Source organism: Mobula birostris, chromosome 13 (genome assembly GCF_030028105.1).
Source record: "Mobula birostris isolate sMobBir1 chromosome 13, sMobBir1.hap1, whole genome shotgun sequence".
Classification (NCBI taxonomy): Eukaryota; Metazoa; Chordata; class Chondrichthyes; order Myliobatiformes; family Myliobatidae; genus Mobula; species Mobula birostris.
The window spans coordinates 49,716,963-49,741,820 of NC_092382.1; the positions used below are offsets into that span (position 1 = coordinate 49,716,963).

Sequence of the window (24,858 nt, forward strand, 5' to 3'; positions counted from 1 at the left end):
GGAATTAACTTCCATCTTCTGCAGCCCCGTGTTGCCCCAACCACTCACCTCCCACCCCTGTCACTATTTCCACCTTCCCACCTCCCCCTCACCTGGATCCACCTCTCTCTCCCCAGCTCTTGCCCCATCCCCACCCCTCACCTCTTTTCTCTGACTATTTCCCGTCCACTCTCAGTCCAGAGGGAGGGTCTCGGCCCGAAATGTTGACGGTCCATTTCCCTCCACAGATGCTGCCCGACCCACTGAGTTCCTCCGGCAGTTTGTTCTTTGGTCTGTATAACCCGTGTTAGTGTGGGGAGCGGGATTTTACACCATATTCCCGGTACAATCTCAACAAAACACAAATAATTGTCACTTTGCCCGGACCATTGGCCCCGCTTGCAGGGCAACAGTCTGCCGGTGTTTGCCCCCAATGTGGTGAATCGCCACCACCGTGGGCTCAGACATTTCCACAGATGAGCCCCTCCTGTCCCCACCGGGACAAACATCCTGTCCGCCCCCTCTCTCACCGTCTTCATCCTCTCCCTCCCCGGGGAACCGGCATCAAACCGACGGGCCGAGCGGTCTCCTCCTACCTCTCAGCGATACATCAGACTCCGGCCGCAGGAGACGCTTCACAAACGCCCCAACTTCCCTCGGAGGGACATGGAAATAAATCAGAAAGCGGACATTTACTTTGGGATTTGCAGCTGGAGACGGGGTAACGCCCTCTCGGCTGGTCCGCCTCCACTATTGGGTGTAACCAGTGATTGACAACGCTTCGCACCAATGGGAATAGCGCAGCTCTGTAATCAATTCAATTCCTCTGTTGACTGCTCGGGGGGGGGGGGCAGGGGCGTTGCTCGTGCTCAGTAGCTCAGCCGTTAAACCGAAAAAGCTCGAGCACAGCAGCGCGTGTGTGACGTAAGGCACCGCGATCGTAACAGCAGATGCAGATACGGGGAGACCATGGGTGACGTCAGGCGTGTGGGAGGGGCTGTTGTGTGACGTCACGTGAGGGGGAGGGCTTCAATTTTAAAACACCTTTTGTTGGGTCCGATCTGGAACAACAAAATTAAATTCGGGTTTCATCGGGAGCGGATCCGGTGTTGTGAGATGTGTCCGGCTGTGCCGTGTTGTTGGTGGAGTGGGCAGCGGGGTGTTTGTCTCCGGGCTCTCCTCAGCCCCGGTTTTCACTTTGCGACCGAGCCCGGGCCGTGGGTCAATTCCTTGTGGTTCTGCAGGGGGTTTGGGGCGAAGGGACAGTCTGTCTGTCTGTCTGTCTGTGTGGGTCGGGGTTATGAGTGGGTCCCGGGACACATTAACTTGTAAACACCGGACCATCTGGTGAATTGGATCAGACAGCTTCGCTCGCCTGTCCTTTCAGGAAACAACAATTCTCTCTTCATATTAATGACTGTCTAAACTTGCTGTGAACAAGATTCTGTGTTACAAGATTGTGAGTTACAGAGTCTAGGACAGCTGTCACCGTCATGGGCTGCGAGTGCAGACAGGGATTGGGGTGACTGAGCTGTGCATCAGAGAAGGACACGGGTTTGTACAGCCTCCTGTGGGGTAGAAATGTCCACACGGTGAATTCGGATCTGCTGGCACATCGGGAGTCTGAAAGGGAAAGGGAATAGGGAAGGGGCTGAGCAGAGAGTTTTAACAGTGGTGGAGGGGTACAGGAGCTGTCTGATAGATCGTTTTAATTGTTTTTTATAATCTGACAGATGGTGACTGAGGAAGAAGCTTGTTGACGGAAGATACCCGGAGGCGAGCGGCTCAGACCCGGAATCAGGAATTGAATTGAATTGACTTTATTTCTTACATCCATCAGGAGTAAAAATCTTTACGTTATGTCTCCATCTAAATGTGCAACGTGGAATCATAGTAATTTATAATAGTTTATAATAAATAAAACAGACAATGTAATATAGAGCACACTCAAGTCCCCGTGAGTTCATCAGTCTGACGGCCTGGTGGAAGAAGCTGTCCCGGAGCCTGTTGGTCCTGGCTTTTATGTTGCGGTACCGCTTCCCGGATGGTATCAGGAGAGTGACAGTGATGTGATTTCCTGTGTCACGGGTACAGACAGTCGTCTCAAGTGAGGAGTTTGTGTGGAGATGCAGCTTTCCTGGAGGTGGAGGAAAGAGGACACACCAACAGGTGGAACCAGCTGTGGGAAGACATGGTTTGTCAGGTCTGACGAACAGCTGAATGTACCATAACCTTCAGACTGAATCAGAAAACCATTCTGAGGGTATTTGAAATGTCAGAAGCAGGGGAGATGTGATCACATGTGCAGAGGGCAGGAGTTGTGTCTCCATCAGACCCTCAGTGAGATGGTTCAAGTTACAATGTGCAGGGATGAAAGCACAATGTTTGGGGCCGGATTTAATCACTGATTCTGACAGTGAAAGGGTTAGTTTTGCTGTAAGGAAGCAACATTAATGGAAGACGACACAGGGACTTCATCAATTGCCAGTTGTTTAGCAGAAGTGACCAATTTGTACGTTACCTTGACAGAAACAGATATTCACAGTGGTGACAAAGGGGTTCAGTCTGGTTTATTTCAGGTTGGAGAGGGGTGTGGAGTTTTGAAATCAATGCTTTGCGGTGCCACCATCGTTAATTTGTCGTGTCCGGAGTGGTGGATCACACAGCACGGAAACAGACCTTTGGCCGGCCATACCTGTTCTGACCATCCACTCACTGTCTACACTGGTCCCATTTATCAGCACTCGGTTCATAGTTGACTGTATCTCGGCAGTTTCAATGCTCATCCACTTCGTAATGTTGTGAAGGGACCTGTCTCCACCACCACCTCGGACAGTGTGTTCCAGATTTCAGCTACCCTCGGAGTGAAAAATCTCTTCCTCAGATCCCTGTAAACCTCTTCGTCCTCTGTTTAAATCTGTGCCCTCTGATCAGTGACACCTCTGTCCCAGGATCGTGGCCGACATGGGCATCAGTGAGGCCTTTGACAAGGTTCAGCATGGTAAGATGCTGTGGAAAGTTAGATCACATGGGATCCAGGGAGAGCTGGCTAACTGGATGCACAGTTGTCTTGATGGTAGGAAGCAGAGAGTGATGGTGGGAGGCTGTTTATTGGACTCAAGGCCTGGCCCAGTGGGGTTCCCCAGGGTTACAACCATTGCTCTCGTTATTTATTGACATTTAATTATATTTGCAGTTACACAGTTTGTTGAATTATATGCAAACAACAGGAATTCTGCAGATGCTGGAAATTCAAGCAACACACATCAAAGTTGCTGGTGAACGCAGCAGGCCAGGCAGCATCTCTAGGAAGAGGTGCAGTCAACGTTTCAGGCCGAGACCCTTCGTCAGGACTAACTGAAGGAAGAGTGAGTAAGGGATTTGAAAGTTGGAGGGGGAGGGGGAGATCCAAAATTATAGGAGAAGACAGGAGGGGGAGGGATGGAGCCAAGAGCTGGACAGGTGATAGGCAAAAGGGGATACGAGAGGATCATGGGACTGGAGGTCCGGGAAGAAAGACGGGGGGGGGGGGACCCTGAGGATGGGCAAGAGGTATATTCAGAGGGACAGAGGGAGAAAAAGGAGAGTGAGAGAAAGAATGTGTGTATATAAATAAGTAACAGATGGGGTACAAGGGGGAGGTGGGGCATTAGCGGAAGTTAGAGAAGTCGATGTTCATGCCATCAGGTTAGAGGCTACCCAGACGGAATATAAGTTGTTGTTCCTCCAACCTGAGTGTGGCTTCATCTTTACAGTAGAGGAGGCCGTGGATAGACATGTCAGAATGGGAATGGGATGTGGAATTAAAACGTGTGGCCACTGGGAGATCCTGCTTTCTCTGGCGGACAGAGCGTAGATGTTCAGCAAAGCGGTCTCCCAGTCTGCGTCGGGTCTCACCAATATATAAAAGGACACATCGGGAGCACCGGACGCAGTATATCACCCCAGTCGACTCACAGGTGAAGTGTTGCCTCACCTGGAAGGACTGTTTGGGGCCCTGAATTCCCTTCCTCCACTATCAACTCTGCTCTTAAACGCATCTCCCCCATTTCACGTACATCTGCTCTCACTCCATCCTCCTGCCACCCCACTAGGAATAGGGTTCCCCTGGTCCTCATCTACCACCCCACCAGCCTCCGGGTCCAACATATTATTCTCCGTAACTTCCGCCACCTCCAACGGGATCCCACCACTAAGCACATCTTTCCCTCCCCTCCTCTCTCTGCATTCTGCAGGGATCGCTCCCTACACGACTCCCTTGTCCATTCATCCCCCCATCCCTCCCCACTGATCTCCCTCCTGGCACTTATCCGTGTAAGCAGAACAAGTGCTACACATTCCCTTACACTTCCTCCCTTACCACCATTCAGGACTCACAGGTGAAGTGTTGAATTATATGCTCCACTTGATCTTTCATTGATCCTGTTGCTATTCTATAGATTTGCTAAGTGTTCCTGTAGAAAAAAAGAATCTCACGGTTATATGTGGTGACATATATGTACTTTAATGAAGGCAATGTGCAGGTATTTGCAAATAGGCAGTAAAAACAAAAGCAGGTCAGCATTGACTAGAAGGGCCGAAGGGCCTGCTTCAGTGCTGCTGGACTATGTGACTCCAATAATATTCTGATTTGTAATTTCCACAGTTAGTGCTTTGCTACTAAACACTGAACCCAGAAATTTACCCAAACGAGAATTGAAAGTCTCTTAGCTGGCGACAAAAAGCGTTTACAAGCTGTGATACTTACCAAAGGGGGTGTTACTAAGTACTGACCATGCAGGGTGCCCAAACTTTTACTTCGGGCCCTTTTCCTTTTTTGCTATTTTGAAACTGTAAAAGATGGAAATAAAAATGTAATCCTGCTTAAAATATTAAAGAAATGTGCCATGTTTGACTTTGTGCCTTTTGGAAATCAGGTCATCTTTTACTCGCTTAACTATTCACAGTAACGGAAATTTAACCAGGGGCGCCCAAACATTTGCATGCCACTGCATATATCCTGTGACTTCCAAACTGCTTCCAGAAATTCCTGCCATTGCTGCTATGTTTTCATCCTGCCCATGTTCTTTTCAAATCAATTTTGACCAATTTTTCTCTCATCCCTCTCTAATTCTCTTTATTCCACATCTGACTTTAGATTCTCCTTCTCTAATGTCAGGGTGAATTTGATCATATTAAGATCACTTGCCCTTAAGGGTTCTTTGAACTTAAGTGACCTAATGAATTCTGGATCATTACAACACCCAGTCCAGAATAGCTGATCCCCAAGTGGGTTCAACCACGAGCTGCTCTAAAAACGCATCTTGTAGGAATTCTAGGAATTCCTCCTCTGAGACCAACACCATCCTAATTTTCCTAATCACCTGCATGACAATCCCCCATGAGTATTGTAACATTGCCCTTTTGGCACACATTTTCTATCTCCCATTGTAATTTGTGGACTACATACTCACTACTGTTTGGAGGTCTCTATACAATTCCCATCAGGGATTTTTTTTTACATTTGCTGTTCCTTAATTCTACCCATGGATTGTACACCTTCCAACCCTATGCCACCTCTTTCTAATGATTTTATTTAATATTTTACCAACAGAGCCACACAACTCCACTACCAGCTTGTTCTTTCAAGAAGCATGTAAGTATCTGATCAGCAGTCGTGATAAGAAAGACAGGCCAGAAAACTTAAATGAGATACTCAGAAAAATGAATCATCACTATGAAAGAAAACATTAACCAGTGGAATGAGTATGACCCTCCGTGATCTGGGCCGTCAATTATGTGTCGGGCAGCACCTAATTAATTAGCATGTTTATTTCCGCTTTTTTCTTAAAGATGTGCTGTGTGCCCCCCCCCGGCTACCGCTGCATTCTCCGCGAATCACTATCTGTCTGTGATCTGGGGGTTGGGGTGGTGGGACACTGGGGTGTCGTCTGTTTCCATCAGGCAGGCAGCTCATCTTCTCCTATGTCTGCCCACCTCGATGTCGAAGGTCGAGGTTCGTTGTCTGCTGTGGCTGATGTGGAAGGCTTGCTTGACTGCTGAGCCTCGCACCTTTTTAGATCATACAGTTCTTTGTAAGCACTCAAATCATCCTGCAAATATCCCCTAAACCGACGTACCCTTTCAAAATTAAAGTCGTACTTTATCATTGCAGCGAAAATCTCACGCAGTTGCTTCACGTTTATTTCACTGATGAATTCGGTTTTGATTGTGATCCTTTCCTCTTCCAATTGCATCAGCTCTTCATCTATCAGTTCTTGGTCATGGGATGCCAAAACCTCTTCAACATCATCTTCGTCAGCTTCCACAAACCAAACTCATGTTGTCCTTACTTCGTTCACGATGATCAAAACGCTTAATTATGTCTAATTTTACGCTGTGTAACACCCTTACGATCTCTTTCAGGCTTTTCCAATACCTTAGAACTCATCTCGCTAACGGCTGCTTAATGCAATGTGTTTAAGCAATCCCAGCGAGAATGCCATTCCGAATCCGGAGGGAGAGCGGCTGCTCGGGGCGCGCGCTGCCTTTTTTGGCTCACTGATTTTTTCGTGCACTGATTTTTCTGTAACAGTGAAAACACCTTCTGTTAGAGAAAACAGGGAACTAATGTAGGTCTTTTGTAACAGTGAGGTTTCATAAAGCGAACGTTTGAAAAGTGGGGTACACCTGTACAGGACAGGATGGTTAACAAAAGGAAAAAAAAAATCAAAAGTAAATGAAGTACAAACAAACAAGGCAGTAAGTGCAGAAAATGCCAAGAAAAACCAGAAACAATCCAACACATTTCAGAATCCTGCAGCAGTTTAACTCAATGTGATAACTTACAGAGGTACAATCAAGTGGCAAATATCACTCACCAAAATCTTGCTTTAAAATTCAAACTCATGAATGCCCTCCATCACTTCATAAAGGCACCATAAATTCAAGCCTGATCCAGTTTTATAGTCAAAATCTTACAAATTATTTGATAATCAATACATTATTACAGATAGGATAATCCATAATAACCATCTGGATATAATATTACAGGATAAACAAGCAGGAACAAATCCCTCAATAAATAAAACCATTCCCAACACACATGTTCCTCGACCAGTGGAGCACCTCACCACAGGTATTGTTTGTGTCATCAGTCAGACAACCGAAAGATTTTCTCCATCAATCAGCTTCCAAATGTTGCTAGTCTGACATTCGTTGCCATGCCCCGCTGCTGATTCCCTTCTCCTCGACTTATTCAGTCTACAGAAAGTTCAAGGGAAACCTCTTCACCCACAGAGTGGTGACTGGAACCTATCCCATAGGGAGAGCCAGAGGTGAATAACAGGGGAGGATTTAAAAGGACTGTTGTGGAACTGAATCACTGGCAGAGTCCTGCCGGTCTGAGTTGACTCTCTACTGTACACTAGTCATGTTATGAATTCACTAAGTACCATAGACAGAGTTTAAAATAGAACTGATTTACTTGTCTCAGATCCAGAATATTAAACTCCAGTCCCATTAAAGGTGAATATGCAGCAGAAGAAACTCCTTCCATGCCCGGTGACCAGGGTGCAGAACCGGGTGTGGTGAGCAGCAGCAATAATTGCAGAGTTCAGCACTGACAGTCACTCTCGAAATTGCATTCAGCAACCGTGATGGCCAAACATCCAGCATGCAGCTTATTGAAACTTTCTCCCCAGTGTGAACCCGGTAGCGTGTCACAAGTGTAACATACTGTAAGGTTTCACTGCTCATGTAATGGCCTCTCTGCAATGTTTCACTGCTGAGGTAATGGTTTCTCTGTCGCAGCAATGTTTAGGTTACGACTAGAGATAACAGGGTTTTGGAGTGCAGGGCTATCCACTGACAGAAATGTTCTTCCTTGTGAGTCTGGAAGAGAGATTTTCATGGTCTTTTGTCGGAGAGAGATGAGAAGACACGAATGGAGAGAGTGGGCCCTTTTATCTTTTTTTGTTTACTTCACTAACCACATAGTCAAAGTAAGAATTATAAAGCTCAATCACTTAATCACATATTGTGTACTGTTTGTTATTTTGGGGTACTGATTTGTAACAGGGGACACATCACGAAGCATCCACCCAAATGAGATTTCTTAAGTTTGGCCAGGCTGAGGGGCTATCACCCCCTATATTAAGCAGCTAGCCGAAGCGGGGGTTATATAAGGTTAGATGACTAAGCGAATCGCTTCCCACGGTCAGAGCAGGTGAACGGCCTCTCTCCACTGTGAACTCGCTGGTGTCTCTGTAGTTGACATGACCGAGTGAATCCCTTCCCACAGACTGAGCAGGTGAAAGGCCTCTCCCCTGTGTGAACTCTCTGATGAGCCACCAGTTGAAATGATGAAGCAAATCCCTTCCCACAGTCTGAGCAGGTGAATGGCCGCTCCCCAGTGTGAACTCTCTGATGGACCTTCAGATGAGATGACATAGTAAATCCCTTCCCACAGTCTGAGCAGGTGAATGGCCTCTCCCCAGTGTGAAATCGCTGATGTATCTTCAGTTGAGATGACGAAATGAATCCCTTCCCACAGTCTGAGCAGGTGAATGGCCATTCCCCTGTGTGGGCTGACTGGTGTGTCACGAGGTGAGATGACCGATTGAATCCCTTGCCACAGACTGAGCAGGAGAACTGCCACTTCCCAGTGTGAACTGACTGGTGTCTCTGTAGGAAGGCTGAATCAGTGAATCCCTTCCCACAGACTGAGCAGGTGAATGGCCACGCCCCGGTATGAACTAACTGGTGTCTTAGTAGGTGAGGTGACAAAGTGAATCCCTTCCCACAGTCTGAGCAGGTGAACGGCCGCTCCCCAGTGTGAACATGCTGATGTACCTTCAGTTGAGATGACGAAGTGAATCCTTTCCCACAGTCTGAGCAGGTGAATGGCCTCTCCCCAGTGTGGAGTCTCTGATGTACCTTTAGTTTAGATGACCGCGTGAATCCCTTCCCACAGTCTGAGCAGTTGAAAGGCTTCTCCCCAGTGTGAACTCGCTGATGTATCTTCAGCTTAGATGATGAAATGAATCCCTTCCCACAGTCTGAGCAGGTGAATGGCCTTTCTCCAGTGTGAACTCTCTGATGTACCTTCAGTTTAGATGCTGAAATGAATCCCTTCCCACAGTCCGAGCAGGTGAATGGCCAATCTCCAGTGTGGATTCGCTGATGTACCTTCAGCTGACATGACCGAATGAATCCCTTCCCACAGTCTGCGCAGGTGAATGGCCTCTCTCCAGTGTGAACTCTCTCATGTACTTTCAGATTAGATAACCGAATGAATCCCATCCCACAGTCTGAGCAGGTGACTGGCCACTCCCCGGTGTGAACTCGCTGATGTACCTTCAGTTTAGATGAGCAAGTGAATCCTTTCCCACAGTCTTTGCAGGTGAATGGCCTCTCTCCAGTGTGAACTCGCTGATGTACCTTCAGTTTAGATGAGTAAGTGAATCCCTTCCCGCAGTCTGGGCAGGTGAACGGCTGCTCCCCGGTGTGAACTCGCTGGTGAGCCATTAGGTCAGATGACCGAGTGAATCCTTCCCCAGAAATTCAGCAGATGACCAGCCTCCGCCTAGTGTGAATTGACTGGTGCGTCCACAGGTGGGAAGACTGACTGAATCCTTTCTCACACACAGAACAGGTGAATGGCCTTGCCCAGTGTGAACCTGCTGATGTTCCTTCAGTTGAGATGACCGAGTGAATCCATTCCTGCCGTCTAAGGAGATGAATGGGTTTTCCCCTGTGTAAAATGATGGACGTGCCAGTTGGTCAGATGATCGAGTGAATCCCTCCCCACAGTCTGAGCAGGAAGGATGTTCGACTGAATCCTTTGCTCCACTTCTTAAATATCTGGACAGAGACAGCAAAACCGGCGTGTTGTGTTCAAGATTCCCGTAGACAAATTCCTTGTCATTTTTAACCTGTAAAAAGATTTACAAAATCCATCAATGTGTGAAGGACAACATTTCTGGTGAGATCACTTGAGTTGTCAAGGTGTAATTCGACATCAAACTGTTACAGAGAATTTCAACCCAAGTTGGAGAGAGAAATTATTTTCTAACTGGGCACAGTGCTGGTATCTGGAATGACCATCAAACTCTCTGATGCTCTTCCTGTCTCTATAAGAATGGGGCATTTCTGCCATCTCCAATCTGTCACCTGGCTCAGTTTGACTCTCTCCATTGGTATTATTCCCTGTTCCTGCTGAGCTGCATGGGTGCCTGGCCCCACAGTAAATGAAACACTCTCACACAAATAGCCTTTGTTGACGTGCAGCTGGAATTTTCTTTTATGTACTGCTAATTTAAAGTGCCACAGTTTTAACACCATGTAAATATCTCCTGCTCAGATGTATGGTTGGTCTGCACAGCTGTTAAAAGGAATTAGAGTGAATATTAGTGTTATTTCAGGTTCTTGTCACAGTCATAGAGAAGTACAACACAGAAAGAGACCCTTCGGCCTATCTAGTTTGTGCTGAACTATTTAAACTTTCTACTCCCATATCCCTACCATCCAGGTACCTACACAAACCTCTTAAATGTTGAAATTAAGCTCGCATGCACCACTTCCGCTGTTCATTCCACATGTGGATGTTCGTCTGTGTGAAGAAGTTTCCCATCATGTTCCCCTTAAAGTTTCACCTTTCACACTTAATCCATGGCCTCTGATTGTATTCTCATCCAATCTCAGTGGAAAAAGCCTGCTTGCATTTACTCCATCTATAACCCTCATAATGTTGGAACACCTCCATCAAATTTCCTGTCAATCTTTTATATTCCAGGGAATATAGTCCTGATCTGTTCATTCTTTCCTTATAACCCAATTCCTCCAGATGTGACAACATCCTCGTGAATTTTCTCTGAACTCTTTCAACTTATTTTACATTTTCCTGTAGGTTGGTGACCAAAACTGCACACAATACTCCAAATCAGGCCTCACCAATGTCTTGTACAATGTCAATATGACATCCATCTCCTGTACTCAGTACTTTGATTTGTGAAGGCCGATGTGCCAAAATCTTTCTTTCCATCCTGATCAAACTGTGACACCACTTTCAGTGAATTATGGACCTGTATTCCCAGATTCCTTTCTTCTACAACACTTCTCAGAGCCCTACTCAGAGCAGTGTGTAAGACCTTGTTCCTATCAACATGCAACACTTCACACTTGTCCGCATTAAATTCCTTTTTCCGTTTTGCAAGCCATTTTTTCAGCAGGTCCAGATCACACTGCAAACCATGATAGTATTTCTCACTGTCCACTACACCACAAATATTGGTGTCATCCACAAATTTGCTGATCCAGTTAACCATGTTACCATCCAGATTACTGATATAGATGACAAGCAACAACAGATCCAGCACTGATCCCTGTGGCATAACACTAGTCACAGACCTCCAGTCAGAGAGGCAACCATCTGCTACCACACTCTGGCTTCTCCCAAAGACAGTGTCTCATCCAGTTTACTATCTCATCTTGAATGCTGAGTGACTGAATCTTCTTGACCAACCTCCCATATGAGACTTTGTCAAGTGCCTTGCTAAAGTCCATGTAGACAACATCCACTGCCTTGCTTTCCTGATAACATCTTCGAGAGACTCTATAAGTTTGGTTGGACATGACCTACCGTGTACAAACCCATGCTGCCTATCCTTAATCAGTCCACATCTATCTAAATAATTGTATATCTGCTTCCTGCATGTATGTTCCAATAACTTTCCCTCTACCGATGTCAAGCTCACCAACATACAATATCTTACTTTATTTTTTAGAGCCTTTCTTGAACAACAGAACAACATTGGCTGTCCTCCAATCCTCCAGTACCTCACTTGTCACCGCAGATGATTTAAATATCTGTGTTTAGGTCCTGACAATTTCTGCACGTGTCTACCTCAAGGTCCCAGGGAACAACTTGTCAGGCCCTGGGGATTTATCCATGGTAATTTTTTCTTACGACAGCAAACACCCCCACCTCTGTAATCTGTACAGGGTCCATGAAGTTGATGTTGCTTTCCCTCATTTCTATAGACTCTGTGTCCATCTCCTGTGTAAATACGGATGCAAACAAATATTTAAAATCTCCCCCATCTATTTTGTCTCCTCGTATGGATTATCATTCTGATCTTCCAGTGTGGGCATTTTTCTGCACTGACCTTCTCCATGTCTCTATGACAGAGAAGCTGGGCAAATTTGATTGTCGGGGAAACTGGTAGGAATGACAATGGAGCAGCAAAGGCTGGAGTTTCTGGGAGCAATTCGGGAGCTGAGTGATAGACACATCCCAAAGAACTGGAAGCATTGTAAAGACAGGAGAGCACAACCGTGGCTGAAATGAGAAGCCAAAGCCAATGTAGAAGCAAAAGAGAGGGCAAATAATATAAGAAAAAAACTTGGGAAGCTTTCAGAAACCAACAGAAGATAACTAAAAAGAAATGTCAGATGAGCTCAGGGCGTGGAATTATGTTATTGTAGTCGCTATGATTCTTGGTTGCACCCAACAGGCTGAGGCATTCAGAGAAACAAAATATCAGGGGCCTCAATATAAGACCATAAGACCATAAGACAAAGAAGCAGAAGTCGGCCATTTGGCCCATCGAGTCTGCTCCGCCATTTTATCATGAGCTGATCCATTCTCCCATTTAGTCCCACTCCCCCGCCTTCTCACCATAACCTTTGATGCCCTGGCTACACAGATACCTATCAATCTCTGCCTTAAATACACCCAATGACTTGGACTGCACTGCTGCCCGTGGCAACAAATTCCATAGATTCACCACGCTCTGACCAAAAAAATGTCTTTGCATTTCTGTTCTGAATGGGTGCCCTTCAATCCTTAAGTCATGCCCTCACGTACTAGACTCCCCGATCATAGAAACATAGAAAATAGGTGCAGGAGTAGGCCATTCGGCCCTTTGAGCCTGCACCGCTATTCAGTATGATCATGGCTGATCATCCAACTCAGAACCCTGTACCTGCCTTCCCTCCATACCCATTGATCCCTTTAGCCACAAGGGCCATATCTAACTCCCTCTTAAATATAGCCAATGAACTGGCCTCAACTGTTTCCTGTGGCAGAGAATTCCACAGATTCACCACTCTCTGTGTGAAGAAGTTTTTCCTAATCTCGGTCCTAAAAGGCATCCCCTTTATCCTCAAACTGTGACCCCTCATTCTGGACTTAAACAACATCAGGAACAATCTTCCTGCATCTAGCCTGTCCAATCCCTTTAGGATCTTATACGTTTCAATCAGATCCCCCCTCAATCTTCTAAATTCCAACGAGTACAAGCCCAGTTCATCCAGTCTTTCTTCATATGAAAGTCCTGCCATCCCAGGAATCAATCTGGTGAACCTTCTTTGTACTCCCTCTATGGCAAGGATCTCTTTCCTCAGATTAGGGGACCAAAACTGCACACAATACTCCAGGTATGGTCTCACCAAGGCCTTGTACAACTGCAGTAGTACCTCCCTGCTCCTGTACTCGAATTCTCTTGCTATGAATGCCAGCATACCATTCGCCTTTTTCACCACCTGCTGTACCTGCATGCCCACTTTCAATGACTGGTGTATAATGACACCCAGGTCTCGTTGCACCTCCCCTTTTCCTAATCGGCCACCATTCAGATAATAATCTGTTTTCCTGTTTTTGCCACCAAAGTGGATAACTTCACATTTATCCACATTAAATTGCATCTGCCATGAATTTGCCCACTCACCTAACCTATCAAAGTCGCCCTGCATCCTCTTAGCATCCTCCTCACAGCTAACACTGCCACCCAGCTTCATGTCATCCGCAAACTTGGAGATGCTGCATTTAATTCCCTTATCCAAGTCATTGATATACATTGTAAACAACTGGGGTCCCGGCACTGAGCCTTGCGGTACCCCACTAGTCACTGCCTGCCATTCTGAAAAAGTCCCGTTTATTCCCACTCTTTGCTTCCTGTCTGCCAACCAATTCTCTATCCACATCAATACCTTACCTCCAATACCGTGTGCTTTAAGTTTGCACACTAATCTCCTGCGTGGGACCTTGTCAAAAGTCTTTTGAAAATCCAAATATACCACATCTACTGATTCTCCCCTATCCACTCTACTAGTTACATCCTCAAAAAATTCTATGAGATTCGTCAGACATGATTTTCCTTTCACAAATCCATGCTGACTTTGTCCGATGATTTCACCGCTTTCCAAATGTGCTGTTATCACATCTTTGATAACTGACTCTAGCAGTTTCCCCACCACCGATGTTAGGCTAAATGGTCTATAATTCCCTGGTTTCTCTCTCCCTCCTTTTTTCAAAAAGTGGGGTTACATTAGCCACCCTCCAATCCTCAGGAACTAGTCCAGAATCTAAAGAGTTTTGAAAAATTATCACTAATGTATCCACTATTTCTTAGGCTACTTCCTTAAGCGCTCTGGGATGTAGACCATCTGGCCCTGGGGATTTATCTGCCTTTAATCCCTTCAATTTACCTAACATCACTTCCCTACTAACATGTATTTCCCTCAGTTCCTCCATCTCACTGGACCCTCTGTCCCCTACTATTTCCGGAAGATTATTTATGTCCTCCTTAGTGAAGACAGAACCAAAGTAATTACTCAATTGGTCTGCCATGTCCTTGCTCCCCATAATCAATTCACCTGTTTCTGTCTGTAGGGGACCTACATTTGTCTTAGCCAATCTTTTTTCTTTTCACATATCTATAAAAGCTTTTACAGTCAGTTTTTATGTTCCCTGCCAGTTTTCTCTCATAATCTTTTTCCCCTTCCTAATTAAGCCCTTTGTCCTCCTCTGCTGAAATCTGAATTTCTCCCAGTCCTCAGGTGAGCCACTTTTTCTGGCTAATTTGTATGCTTCTTCTTTGGAATTGATACTATCCCTAATTTCCCTTGTCAGCCACGGGTGCACTACCTTCCTTGATTTATTCTTTTGCCAAACTGGGATGAACAATTGTTGTAGTTCATCCATGCGATCTTTAAATGCTTGCCATTGCATATCCACCGTCAACCCTTTAAGTGTCATTTGCCAGTCTATCTTAGCTACTTCACGTCTCATACCTTCAAAGTTACCCCTCTTTAAGTTCAGAACCTTTGTTTATGAATTAACTATGTCACTCTCCATCCTAATGAAGAATTCCACCATATTATGGTCACTCTTACCCAAGGGGCCTCTCACGACAAGATTGCTAATTAACTGTTCCTCATTGCTCAAAACCCAGTCGAGAATAGCCTGCTGTCTAGTTGGTTCCTCGACATGTTGGTTCAAAAAACCATCCCGCATACATTCCAAGAAATCCTCTTCCTCAGCACCTTTACCAATTTGGTTCACCCAATCTACATGTAGATTGAAGTCACCCATTATAACTGCTGTTCCTTTATTGCACACATTTCTAATTTCCTGTTTAATACCATCCCCAACCTCACTACTACTGTTAGGTGGCCTGTACACAACTCCCACCAGCATTTTCTGCCCCTTAGTGTTATGCAGCTCTACCCATATCGATTCCACATCCTCCCAGCTTATGTCCTTCCTTTCTATTGCGTTAATCTTCTCTCTAACCAGCAACGCCACCCCACCTCCTTTTCTTTCATGTCTATCCCTCCTGAATATTGAATATCCCTGAATGTTGAGCTCCCATCCTTGGTCACCCTGGAGCCATGTCTCTGTGATCCCAACTATATCATATTCATTAATAACAATCTGCACTTTTAATTCATCCACCTTGTTACGAATGCTCCTTGCATTAAAACACAAAACCTTCAGGCACACTTTTACAACTCTCTTAGCCCTTATACAATTATGTTGAAAAGTGGCCCTTTTTGATGCTTGCGCTGGATTTGTCGGCCTGCCAGATTTACTTTTCACCTTACTACTTTTTGCTTCTACCCTCATTTTACGCCCCTCTGTCTCTCTGCACTGGTTCCCATACCCCTGTTGTGAACTAACCTCCTCTTGCCTAGCCTCTTTAATTTGATTCCCACCCCCCAACCATTCTAGTTTAAAGTCACCTCAGTAGCCCTCACTAATCTCCCTGCCAGGATATTGGGAAACAACTTTGCCACATCCACTCTGTCCATGCCTTTCAACATTCGAAATGTTTCTATGAGGTCTCCCCTCATTCTTCTAAACTCCAAGGAATACAGTCCAAGAGCGGACAAATGCTCCTCATATGTTAACCCTCTCATTCCCGGAATCATTCTGGTGAATCTTCTCTGTACCCTCTCCAACGTCAGCACATCTTTTCTTAAATAAGGAGACCAAAACTGCCCACAGAACTCCAAGTGAGGTCTCACCAGCGCCTTATAGAGCCTCAACATCACATCTCTGCTCCTATACTCTATTCCTCTAGAAATGAATGCCAACATTGCATTCGCCTTCTTCACAACTGACTCAACCTGGAGGTTAACCTTAAGGGTAGCCTGTACGAAGACTCCCAAGTCCCGTTGTATCTCAGAACTTTGAATTCTATCCCCGTTTAAATAATCATCTGCCCGTTTATTTTTTCTACCAAAGTGCATAACCATACACTTTCCAACATTGTACTTCATTTGCCACTTCTCTGCCCATTCTTCCAATCTATCCAAGTCTCTCTGCAGACTCTCCGTTTCCTCAGCACTACCAGCTCCTCCACCTATCTTCGTATCATCAGCAAACTTAGCCACAAAGCCATCAATTCCATAATCCAAATCGTTGTTGTACAATGTAAAAAGAAGCGGCCCCAACACGGACCCCTGTGGAACACTACTGGTAACTGGCAACCAACCAGAATAGGATCCCTTTATCCCCACTCTCGGTTTCCTGCCAATCAGACAACGCTCTATCCACGTATGTAACTTTCCCGTAATTCCATAGGCTCTTATCTTGTTAAGTAGCCTCATGTGTGGCACCTTGTCAAAGGCCTTCTGAAAATCCAAATATACAACATCCACTGCATCTCCCTTGTCTGGCCTACTGGTAATTTCCTCAAAAAATTGTAATAGGTTTGTCAGGCAGGATTTTCCTTTAAGGAACCCATACTGAGTTCTGCCTATCTTGTCATATGCCTCCAGGTACTCTGTAACCTCATCCTTGACAGTCGACTCCAACCACTTCCCAACCACCGATGTCAAACTAACAGGTCTATAATTTCCTTTTTGCTTTCTTGCCCCCTTCTTAAATAGCAGAGTGACATTTGCAATCTTCCAGTCTTCCAGAACTATGCCAGATTCTATCGACTTTTGAAAGATCATTGCTAATGCCTCCGGAATCTCCATAGCTACTTCCTTCAGAACATACGGGTGCATTCCGTCTGGTCCGGGAGATTTATCTACCTTTAGACTATTCAACTTTCTGAGTACTTTCTCTGTCGTAATTGTGACTGCGCACACTTCTCTTCCCTGCCACCCTTGAGTGTCCGGTATACTGCTGATGTCTTCCTCAGTGAAGACTGATGCAAAATACTCGTTCAGTTCCTCTGCCATCTCCTTATCTCCCATTACAATTTCTCCAGCATCATTTTCCATCGGTCCTATATCTACTCTCACCTGTCTTTTACTCTTTATGTACTTGAAAAAGCTTTTAGTATCCTCTTTGATATTCTTTGCTAGCTTCCTTTCATAGTTAATCTTTTCCCTCTTAATGACTTTCTTGGTTTCCTTTTGTAAGGTTTTAAAAACTTACCAATCCTTTGTCTTCCCACTAATTTTTGCTTCCTTGCATGCCCTCTCCTTTGCTTTAACTTTGGCTTTGACTTCTCTTGTCAACCACGATTGCATCCTTTTTCCACTCGAAAATTTCTTCCTTTTTGGAACATACCTGTCTTGTACCTTCCTCACTTCTTGCATAAATTCCAGCCACTGCTGCTCTGCTGTCTTTCCCGCCAGTGTCCCTTTCCAGTCAACTTTGGCCAGTTCCTCTCTCATGCTACTGTAATTTCCTTTACTCCACTGAAATAACGACACATCAAATTTCGGCTTTTCTTTTTCAAATTTTGCAGTGAACTCAATCATGTTATGATCACTGCCTCTGAAGGGTTCCTTTCTTAGCTCAACCCATAAAGATTCTGCACCTTCCGATGGGAATTCATTCTCTCTTCAGATTAGCAGTCAGTGCTTCCAAAGGAACTCCAGAAACAAATATCTGATCCCAGACAGAAATACTTGCTCAACACCTCATAAGCCCAAGCAGCTCGATCCCCGGGTCCATTTGACCTGGATCAAAAACTGTGATATCCCAGGACCCAACCTCACAGAGTCACACAGCTGAATCTGCCACTCACCAACCCTGAGAGTCTCACACATTGTCCCCACATCTCACACTGGGTAGTGCAATCCGGGATTTCTCCAAAACAAATGTCCAGCTGCTCGAAATTTCTGCTTCACTGCAGAAGGACGACCATCCAGCCCCATCTGTAGAAGCACTAACCAAAGTCAAAGCCTAAACACCAACAGTTCCATATGCCTGGACTGCAGATCATAGGATTATAACCTAAGCACCAGCTCTCCCAGTACTCTTTGCTGCCAGTAAAATGCTGCAGTGTGTCAGCCAGTCACAGTTCAAAAACCAGCTCTCCCACATCAATGCACAACAGAACTGGTACCTGATGACCCTCTGGCATTCCAGCTAACAAAAACTGATTCTGGAAATAACTCAGCAAGGTCAAAGGTGCAAAAGAACACTTCACAATGAAAACAAGGGTCAGAAGAAAGATTGCTGATATATAACATTGAGGAGGTGGAATACAGGGTGGACTGAGCTTGACCCAGATGGTTGATGTACATCACTGAAGTGGGGGGGGGGAGTGTGGTTAGGAGACTGGACAGAGGTTGAACAAGATGGGCAGGGATGAGCAGATGGAACCAGGTGAGAGAAGGGAGCAAGGACAATCACTGATGGTCCTCCAGCAATACACAGATACTGAATTAATAGTACATACTACTGTATAAAATGACAAAGTTAGAACAAACAACAGGAACTTTGCCATATATACTTTGACCCTCACCAAATTTTTATCAACACACCATAGAAAGTTTCCCATCCAGACACTTCACGCTTTTGTATGGTAACTACTCTGCCTGTAACTGCAAGGAATTGCAGAGACCTTTGGATACAGAACTTGTCCTGTCAATGCTGAACTAACAGCTGTTGCTGGGTTATAAACGTGCAGGAGCAATGTGTGGTTAAGTGCCTTGCTCAAGGACACGATACGCTGCCTGATCTGAGGCTTGAACTCAGGAATTTCAGATTGCCAGTTCAACAGCTCAACCACTTGGCCACATGCATATCACAGAAACTATTCTCCCACCCCCCCACCCCCGGAGACTTCCCAGTCCCTCAGTAAAGAAGGCAGTGAGATCAAAGATCCCCACAACCTCGGACATTCTCCTTTCTCACCTACCCCAGTCGGGGAGAAGACACAACAGCCATAAAGCTCAAGGACAAATGTGAGGAGCCTCAGGAAGCGAGACGAGTAGGGGAAGTTAACGAGACTCAGTGGCCAACATCAAATTCCTCAATACAACAGGGAGGAAGCATCCCCATGTATCCAGGTCCGTAAGCACACCACAAGATCACACACCACGTGATATTGCGTCACAAAGCGGAGGGCGGGGCAAATCTGCGGTAAACAGCCTCACGTGACCTGTTGGCGGGATTCCGTTTCAATTCTGCGGAAATAGACAGCCTGGGATCCTGGTTTGGATCGTTCAATGCAGATTCAGTGAAGTCTACACGTTTCTGACGAGCCCAGATAACTGGAAAATAAATGAGTAATTGGTCCTCAGTTCGGAGCTCACGGCCAACATCGGATGTCCCCGCTCGGGATCGGTCTCAATACTCACCGATGGGAAAAGTGATATCTTCGGCCCGCAGACAGTGATCCCGACCCAAGAGGTGAGGCACTTTGCCGATCCCTCAGACGATCCGCTTCATCACTGAGCGGAAAGGAAAACACCGCCCACCCGGAGATAGTGAGCATGCCCGGTGGTAATTGCGACATCCAGAGGGCGGGGCCTCAGAAACACCCGCAGACATTCCAGTTAAAGGAACATGTGTGGCCATGATGAGGCTAAACTTAGGTTGGAGGAGCAACACCTCATATACCGTCTAGGTAGTCTCCAGCCCCTTGGTATGAACATAGAATTCTCCAAATTCCGGTAATTCCCTCCCTCTCCCTTACTCTATCCCTATTTCACATCACCTCCCTCATAGTACCGCCTCCTTCTACTACTGCGCATTGTTCTCCTGCCAATCACCTCCCTGCCTCCCCTCCCCCACCCCTTTGTCTTTCAAATTACTGTTTTTTTCAACTACCAGCATTCTTCAAACCCTCCCCAAAGTTCTTCCTTCAGTCCTGACCAAGGGTTTCGGCCCGAAACGTCAACTAATCTTTTCAACTGATGTTGACTGACCTACTGAGTTCCTCCAGCGCATTGTGAGTGTTCCTTTGATGTGTGGCAAAAGTATCGCTCAAAATTATTGTGCACACGCTTTCATTTGTGGTGGTGTCAAAGGATGTACAGTCAATACTGGGTCTATCTGGCTGTGAGAGACGTAATTTGGTGAAAAGAGCCTGGACAGTGACACAGAGTCAGAATACAGGACCTGATGAAAGAGTATCAGGACTTGTTCAAGTGCTTTGTTGTCTTCCAGCAGAGCACACGATTAAAACTGACAACACAGAGCCACCCGCAGTACATCCATGTAGAAAAGTGCCTTTTGCATTACGTGATCAACTGAAAACAGAGCTGAAGCGACAAAATGTTGAATTACAGTCGGCGGAAGGTGATGTAACTCGACTGCAGGTCCAGCTCATGGAGGCAAATGCTGACATGGAGAATATAAAAGCAGCAGCTGCAGTTTCTGAGATGACCAAACAGGAGGCAATTGATGATGTGAATAAGCAATGGCAGGAGGAAGTTGCTTCAATGCAAGAAATCTTGCGATTTGTACAGTATTGCAATAGGCTTTGACAGTTTTTGACATAATTTATATGTGGTTTTCAGCATGATTTATGATCTATTACCACTCCTAAAAAATTTGTGTCAGATACCTTATCAATTTCAACAGCATTTATTCTAAGTTTACTGTATGAATTTGGTGCACGGTTTCCAAATATTGTGAATGTAGTTTTACCTTGATTCAGTGATAATTTGATAGTGTCAAACCATTTCTTTATCATTTTTAATTATTTTTTCCACTTTATCCAAAAGTTGTTTCAGATGTTCCCCACTACAAAACATAATTGTATCATCAGCAAACAATATACATTTTAATGTCTGAGAAACCAAACATATATTGTTTATATACAAAATGAACAGCAATTGATCAAGCACTGAACGTTGTGGAACCTGACAAGTTACCCTCAAAAGTTTTGAATTACAGTTGTTTGTATGTATATTCTGATACCTATCTTCCAAATAACTACTTAACCAGTGATGTGCCGCCCCTCTAATACCATACATTTCTAATTTTGTTAATAATAATTTATGGTCAATGAAAGGGACACTGAGAGAATATGAGATGCAGTTTCATCACCGTCTAGAGCAAGAACGCTCACAGTGGGCACAGTATAAGGAAGCAGTGGAATGTGATTTGACTGATCTAAGGAAATGCTTGTCTGAAGGAAAAGGCGATGAAGTAAGGATGCAAGACAAAATGAACACATGGACACTGAAAGTTACTGTACTTGAAGAAGTACAACCCAGATCATACATGGTCCAAACAGAAGAAGGATCAGTGTTAAGAAGAAATCGCAAAGGCCTTAAGAAAGAGCCAACCTCAGAGTTTCAGTAAACTGATGCAGACCAGACAAAACATGGAAATAACAGTGAAACACAAGAACTGTTTGAACCACTTTAGAAGGTCTATTCGTGTTCATGAATCCCCAGAGAGACTGATAGAGACATGTTATATTACGACTTTGTTCATAAACCCCAGAGAGACTGACAGAGACATGTTAAATTACGCATTTGTTCATAAACTCCCAGAGAGACTGATAGAGACATGTTAAATTACGCATTTGTTCTGGTTAATGTTGCTAATTGTTCTTATTTTGAAGGAAAGGAAGAGGCGGTGATAACACATGTAATGACGTGTCAGATCTCTCAATGTACTGTTGTAATGTATCGATCTGTGTGGATGGTACATCAGGCAAGATCTTCACTGTAGCTCAGTATGTGATAAGAATAAACAAATTCCCCATTTTAATTGTGTGGAAATATTAGACAGGCTGAGCTTCTGATATGGAACCGCAGAAGGAAACTTAATTGAAATGTTGTCATTTCTGGGGAATGCATATCAATAGAAAATGCTTCAATCTTGCATTACGATCTGCGGTAACTGGGATCAGGTGACCGGTGGTGGGTCTCCCACATCAATATCAGACTCAGGTTTAATAGCACAGGCATATCTCATGAAATTCGCTGTCTCTGCGGCAGCAGTAGGACATACTTCATAACAATACATTTAAACAACTATGAATTAAAATAATATACGTATTAAATAGATAAATTATATAAGTAGTGCAAAAATAAAAATAAAAACGTAAAAAAAAATCTTTTAATAGTGTGGAAATTCTGGAGCAAAGCTCAACTAACTGTACACATCTATGAGAAGCTCAGAAAAATAGAGAAGGCTAAATTCTCATATGAATAGGTCATATACCCAGAAACATTGGTTGTACTTTGGCAGGTCGAAACAGTGGAATAGACTATAAGACCATAAGATATAGGAGCAGAAGTAGGCCATTCGGCCCATCGAGTCTGCTCCACCATTCAATCATGGGCTGATCCACTTCATTTAGTCATCCCCACTCCCCTGCTTTCACCCCAAACCCTTTGATGCCCTGGCTAATCAAGAACCTATCTATCTCTGTCTTAAATACACCCAATGACTTGGCCTCCACAGCCGCTCATGGCAACAAATTCCACAAATTTACCACCCTCTGACTAAAGTGATTTCTCCACGTCTCAGTTCTAAAAGGACGTCCTTCAATTCAGAAGTCGTGCCCCCTTGTTCTAGAATCCCCTACCATGGGAAATAACTTTGCCATATCTAATCTGTTCAGGCCTTTTAAAATTTGGGATGTTTCTATGAGATCCCCCCTCATTCTCCTGAACTCCAGGGAATACAGCCCAAGAGCTGCCAGTCGTTCCTCATACTGGAACATTGAACCCTCTCCGATGTCAGTCTATCCTTCCTAAAATAAGCCCAAAACTGCACACAATACTCCAAGTGTAGTCTCACGATTGCCTCAACATCACATCCCTGCTCTTATATTCTAAACCTCCAGAAATGAAAGCCAACATTATATTCGCCTTCTTCACCACTGACTCAAACCTGGAGGTTAATGAAACAGACTGCCATACTTTTACCAGATATTTAGTTTCTCCCTCCATACCTTCCGAGTCCCTTTCCCTCCACCCCCAGGTCACAGATTTCTCATAGTTTCAGCAACATTTTTAATTTTTCCCTCTGTATCTTCCCCGTCCCATCCCTTCACACCCCTGGGTCACAAAGGTACGGGTTTCATTCCCATCCCGGTTGAGAACATCTTGTCAAAAGGGTGTCGCTGGGAGCGGACCCAAATGCAAGACACAGACACTGACGTACTAGGAACAGGACTAGGTTAGGCAAGAAAGCAAGGGAAGTGGGGAAGAAAGGATGCTGGACATGACACAGGCCCTGAATGAGACAAGGATACAGGACCTGGGCTAGGACTTGACTAGGATAGCGGAACCAAGACATGGAGCTTGGAATTAGGAGCCTGGGCTCAGACCCCGGATCGAGGCGAAGACTGACGAGGCTTGGGTTCTTCGAGGCTAGGGTACTTCAAGGCTTGGGTATGGACACAGAGCCAATGACTGGGCAAGGACCCAGAACCTGGGACTTGACTCGGGCTCAGACTCCAGAACTAGGCGAGGACAAGACGTGGCTACAGGACGAGGAGTGGTAATAGGACTGGCCGTCAGACTCCTGGACAGGGCAAGGGAACACCAGCATCGGTCTGGGCAAGGTACTCCTGGGCTCGGCAAGACACATGTACAAGGCAAGAACACAAAGCCATGGCTTGGACAGGACAAGGTACTTGGACGTGGCTAGGACTGGACGAGACCCCGAAGCTTTGACTTGATCGAGGGAGAGACAGGAAATTGACAGCGGTGCAGGCGAGGCAAGGCTTCAGACGAGGCAAGGCGAGGCAAAGCTTCAGGAGGAAGGTGAAGGGAAGGGATACAGACAGGGGGTTTGAACAGGAACAATCCAGAGGCCAGCGGCTGAATCCTGAAGCTATTTATGAATCCAGCCCAAACGAGAATCAGCTGCCTCAACAGAAACTGGGGGAAACCAGAAAACATGGAATAAGGAACTTGAACTGGAATACGGTAACATAAAAGCTGCCGGGGAGGGGTGAAAAGCATTATCAAGGATGCATCTCACCCTAACTATGGACTTTTTACTCTCCTCCCCTGTGACCCTGCTGAACCTCACATCACAGCGCTAAGCAGTATTGCACCCATATTGTTCTGTCTCAGAACTTTTATATTTGTGTGCTGTGGCATTTACTTTTTAATTCGCAATTATTTTGTAAATAACACCATTCTTTGCATTTCTGGTTAGATGCTAACTGCGTTTCATTGGCTTTGTATCTGTAGTCGGCACAATGACAATAAAGTTGCATCTAGTCTGATCTAATCACTCAATTCAGACCAAAGCAGAATTGTTCAGGTTTTATTTAAATCAGTCCATGTATATAAGCACTAATTTCTATTCACATTGCTCCGGCCTCACTGGACAGGAACACTGAAACATCAAGTCAGAAACAGCAAGAAGTGGCCATTCAGCCCCTCTAACTATCAACAAGATGACGGCTGCTCTCCCATCTCAGCCACATGTTTCTGCTCCAC

General features: G+C 45.2%; 2 protein-coding genes across 6 annotated transcripts in view; one reads left to right on the forward strand and one right to left on the reverse strand.

The window, feature by feature from the left end:
- The window catches only part of LOC140206822 (uncharacterized), a 28,396-nt gene extending 26,407 nt beyond the window's left edge, over positions 1–1,989 (forward strand). The window contains exon 3 of the transcript XR_011888399.1: positions 1,713–1,989. The gene's annotated coding sequence lies outside the window, so the exon portion shown is untranslated. The remainder of the gene's footprint in view (positions 1–1,712) is intronic.
- Positions 1,990–2,015: 26 nt separating this feature from the next.
- LOC140206824 (uncharacterized) lies at positions 2,016–19,905 on the reverse strand. Of its 5 annotated transcripts, XR_011888401.1 has the most exons (5): positions 19,795–19,905; positions 19,353–19,707; positions 4,727–9,893; positions 4,357–4,433; positions 2,016–2,158 (listed from the first exon to the last, which is right to left on the reverse strand). XR_011888401.1 is itself a non-coding variant. In XM_072275063.1 (3 exons), the coding sequence occupies exon 3, from the start codon at positions 9,484–9,486 to the stop codon at positions 8,155–8,157; it is 1,332 nt and encodes a 443-aa protein (XP_072131164.1). In that variant the 5' UTR covers positions 9,487–9,893; positions 19,596–19,707; positions 19,795–19,905; the 3' UTR covers positions 4,442–8,154. The 5 variants fall into 5 exon arrangements, 4 of the variants coding, with proteins under 4 accessions (XP_072131164.1, XP_072131163.1, XP_072131165.1 ...); XM_072275063.1 differs by lacking the exons at positions 2,016–2,158; positions 4,357–4,433 and having other exon boundaries at positions 4,442–9,893; positions 19,596–19,707; XM_072275062.1 differs by lacking the exons at positions 2,016–2,158; positions 4,357–4,433 and having other exon boundaries at positions 4,442–9,893.
- Positions 19,906–24,858: the final 4,953 nt, after the last annotated feature.

Bases quoted from the DNA above. Each gene is read 5' to 3' on its own strand.
- LOC140206824 (XM_072275065.1), bottom strand. From the start codon at position 9,486: ATGGCTCACCAGCGAGTTCACACCGGGGAGCAGCCGTTCACCTGCCCA.